This window comes from Frankliniella occidentalis, unplaced genomic scaffold, assembly GCF_000697945.3.
Source record: "Frankliniella occidentalis isolate FOCC.00 unplaced genomic scaffold, Focc_3.1 Scaffold1401, whole genome shotgun sequence".
Lineage (NCBI taxonomy): Eukaryota > Metazoa > Arthropoda > Insecta > Thysanoptera > Thripidae > Frankliniella > Frankliniella occidentalis.
The window spans coordinates 18,132-21,613 of NW_026268503.1; the positions used below are offsets into that span (position 1 = coordinate 18,132).

Genomic DNA, 3,482 nt, shown 5'->3' on the forward strand with positions numbered 1-3,482 from the left:
GGGGGGGGGGAGTGGGGGTAGCGCGGTCGGAGGATAAGGTGGAAGAGAGTGCGGTGCGACTGGGGATGTGGAGGCGGGGTACTGGGTGACGGGCGCACGGACTGACGGACCGACGGACGGACAGACTGTACTCTCCTGCGTAATATTAAATCAATGTTCAGGGTAAATGCTAATGCTGAGAAGTGAGCGGGCATTGGAAAAGTTTAGAAGTCGAGCAAGAGCAGCAGCGGTGGCCTGTCTTCTGGAAGGCACGCTCGCGGCTCTAAAGATTCCAAAGATTCGGCTGGGACTATGGAGTCACAGGTCACAGCACAGTCACACGCCCGTCAGTGTCAGTACCTGGGTGACGCAAGGACGAGGTCCGCTCCCGCTCCACGCCACCCGGCCGCCTCGCCAGGACCGGGGCACTTTTTGTCGCTCTCCTGTCTATCGGGATTCGAAGAGTCTTTTGGAAGGAGCTGACCGGTCAGCGTCAGTGCCTCGCGCCTGCCAGCAGGTTCAGTTGCCACCTAGCCGCCCGACTGCCCCGCCCGTTGCACCTGCTGCAGCGGTAGCGGCGTCGTGTCTCTCTGGTCACGGGGAGCTCCTTTAAGGCTTGGGTTGAGTGTAGTGGGGGAGGGTGAGGAGGGCGGAGAACACGACGCTGTCCATCTTTGTCAGTCGACACACTTTTAACATTTATTTCCCCATCGACGGGTCCAGGCTTATCACAGAAAAAATGTCCTAAAACTAACACCAGCGGGCAGCGACTATGGACGCGCGCTCGTTAGCCGTCGTGGTCGAAGAGAGAAGGTTTCTTTGGAGATGTCGATAATGAGGACGAGGTGAAGGCAGAGAGCCCTCCTCGACGAGCGCTAACGATGATTCTGGACGTATGAGAGATGACGCGGAGGCTGTGGCTCTACTTGGGCTGGATGAAGATCTCGTTGAGCGGCACCTTGCTGAACACGCGGTTGGTGATGTCCTTGAACACGGCGCCGAACGCGTCCTCAAACGCGCCGCCGATCTCCTCGAAAATGGTGAGGGCGTTCTGGTTCAGGAACGTGTTGAGCTGACCACCTGGAAAGAGTATTGAACATAAAAACAATGAGCACCAAAGAATAAATACTCGCTAAATGCGGAGTTCCTATTCAAACGAAATCGCCTTTTCGATGTGCCTTGTTATTATTGATACCGTGTTGACAGTTATCTTTCTCTGGAACTAATCGTAGTATTTTCACACCTCTTTTATCGGATTTAGTGACACAACCCGTCGGCGAGTGTCTGTAGGTGGTCGGTCGGTGAGGTCGTTAACGCCGGCCTCGATCGCGGTCAGCGTCGTGTGATCGGTGCACCCGCGGGCCCAGACAGACAGCGAGAGTAAAACTATCTCTTTCGTCTCGTCTCGTCTTGTCTCGTTTATCCGCTCTCGCGGGGAGGAAAATAGATAACATCTCACCAAGTCTGCCTTCGTCTCCGAAGAGCCCCTTCAAGTCCATGCTGATGGTCTTGGGGACGAATTTGACTTTGTACTGCTGCAAGGTCCAGTACGTCTTGCCGTCCTTCTTGGTCTTGGGGGTGGACTTGAGGTAGTGGTGTGTGACGACCTCGTCTGAAAAAGGTTTTAAGGAAAAATTTTGTTACATTCAAAGTTATTTGGGAAATGACGTATTGAAAGGGAGATTGTAGAATTGTGCTTACTGAGGACGATGCTGCCCGGGCCGGCGCCCCGGATGGGCAGCAGCAGGATGCGCCCGCTCACGACGTGGTTGAACTCCATGCGCAGCGCCGGCGTCAGGGACTCGGTGCGCAGGATGCCGCTGGCGATGTCCGCACTGCGGCGACAAAACAGTGGCGATCATTTATTTTTTTGCTCTTGTCTCACGGGCGTCCAGAGGGCCGCGGCCGAGGAAAAGTGCAGTAGCAGTACAGTGTAAGTGTGTACACACTGTCGCCCATACCTGTAGTTGGTCATCCTGGTGGCGGCCAGGCCGAAGATGGTCATGTTCCTGAGGTCCATGTTGATGTTGACGTTGCCCTGGCCCTGGTTGATCTTGATGCGGTCGACCTTGAGCGGGTCCACGGGCAGCACCCCGAGGCTGGCGATGCCGTTCTTCATCTTGCGGAACGCGTCCTCCACGGCGAGCCGCAGGCAGCCGCTGATGTCGGGGTCGTCGGCGCGGCAGCGCTTGAAGTCGGCGGCTGCGTACGGCAAAGGGGGAAAGAAAAGGGTGCGTTAAGAGTGAGAGTAGGGTGAGACGGCGGAAGCTGGGGAGGTTGCAAGCGAGTGTCTTGGCGCGACCAGAGGAACCCGCTCACGCTGCTGTTTGCCAGACCGAGGATCGGCCGGTAAGTATTCCCGCGATCCTGCCCAGCCCCTCCCTCCGCGCCAACCGGTGGTGGCGAGTTCAACTCATTGCGCACTCGGACTGCATCCGAACATTATTATGTGGGGTCCCTGCGCCCGCTCGCTCGCGCGCTCGCCCGGGCCGCCCGGGCGACTCGAACGCACCCCGGCAGGCAGTATACCCACGGGCACGCGCGCGCGTGTGTGCGCGTGTGTGGCGGTGACTCGCTGGCCGTCACACGGAGACCGCCTTGCTCGCCTTCTCGTCGCGAGTGCCAGCCAGCGCAGGTGTCGGCGGCAGGTGTCTGCAGCTGCTGCGGCGTCTGCATCAGCTGCAGCTGCCGTCGCGGGCGAAGCAGGGCATATCGAATGGACTGGCGCAAGTTTTGGCCACAACGCAGTAAGCCATACACGGACTACACAACTACACACATACACAGGGTGGCCACGCACTGACCCCGGAAACACTTTTCAATTGTACTGTCCCACACACGAGCATGTGGAGCCGTTCAGAAAGTACGTCCGTTTTCCTTCTCAGATTCATTCGGCAAATTGAGGGGGAGCTCGCCGCCTGCGCGGCTCGGGGTAGGCCACCCCGCCGTACTTGCGCGCAGTGCAGCAAGATGTTGCCTACCTATAAGGCGCTACGAGAGCTTACACAGGCTCAACTCGGCAGAGCTTCGCAACGACGAATGACGGACGTGCTTTCTGCTGGACAATCCCTTTGCAATCCCCCTACGCCACAAAAAATGAGAAGAAAATTCCAGAGATGGTGTAAGGAAACACTGTGTTGCACTCACGCAGCTTGGACGACGCGCTGGAGGGCGGGGCGCAGAGGACGACGAGGAGGAGGGTCGCCACGGCCACCTCCAGGATGACGGCGAGGTGCGAGCGGCGGGCGGGCGACATGGTGAAGGTGTGCAGCTGCAGAGCAGGACGCGGTGCGTTGGCGCGCTGGAGCGGGCGACTCTGCGACGGTGTGCGGAGCGGACAAGTGGCCTGCCTGACTCTGGACTCCCCGCGGATCGCCTCCACATATGCCCCTAGATCAAATGGGAAGGGGGGGCGGGCGCGGAGGGAGAGTTTCCTCCTCGGCCTGAATTGGTAATTCGACGCGCGGATTCCGGGTCCCGTGTGTGTGTGTGTGTGCGCGTGT

At 58.7% G+C, this 3,482-nt stretch overlaps 1 protein-coding gene across 1 annotated transcript; it reads right to left on the reverse strand.

Moving 5' to 3' along the window:
* Positions 1 to 652: 652 nt before the first annotated feature.
* LOC113206793 (protein takeout-like) lies at positions 653 to 3,355 on the reverse strand. Its single transcript, XM_026423037.2, has 5 exons — positions 3,127 to 3,355; positions 1,941 to 2,181; positions 1,681 to 1,814; positions 1,439 to 1,591; positions 653 to 1,059 (listed from the first exon to the last, which is right to left on the reverse strand). The coding sequence occupies exons 1-5, from the start codon at positions 3,233 to 3,235 to the stop codon at positions 902 to 904; spliced, it is 795 nt and encodes a 264-aa protein (XP_026278822.1). The 5' UTR covers positions 3,236 to 3,355; the 3' UTR covers positions 653 to 901.
* Between the last annotated feature and the right edge of the window lie 127 nt (positions 3,356 to 3,482).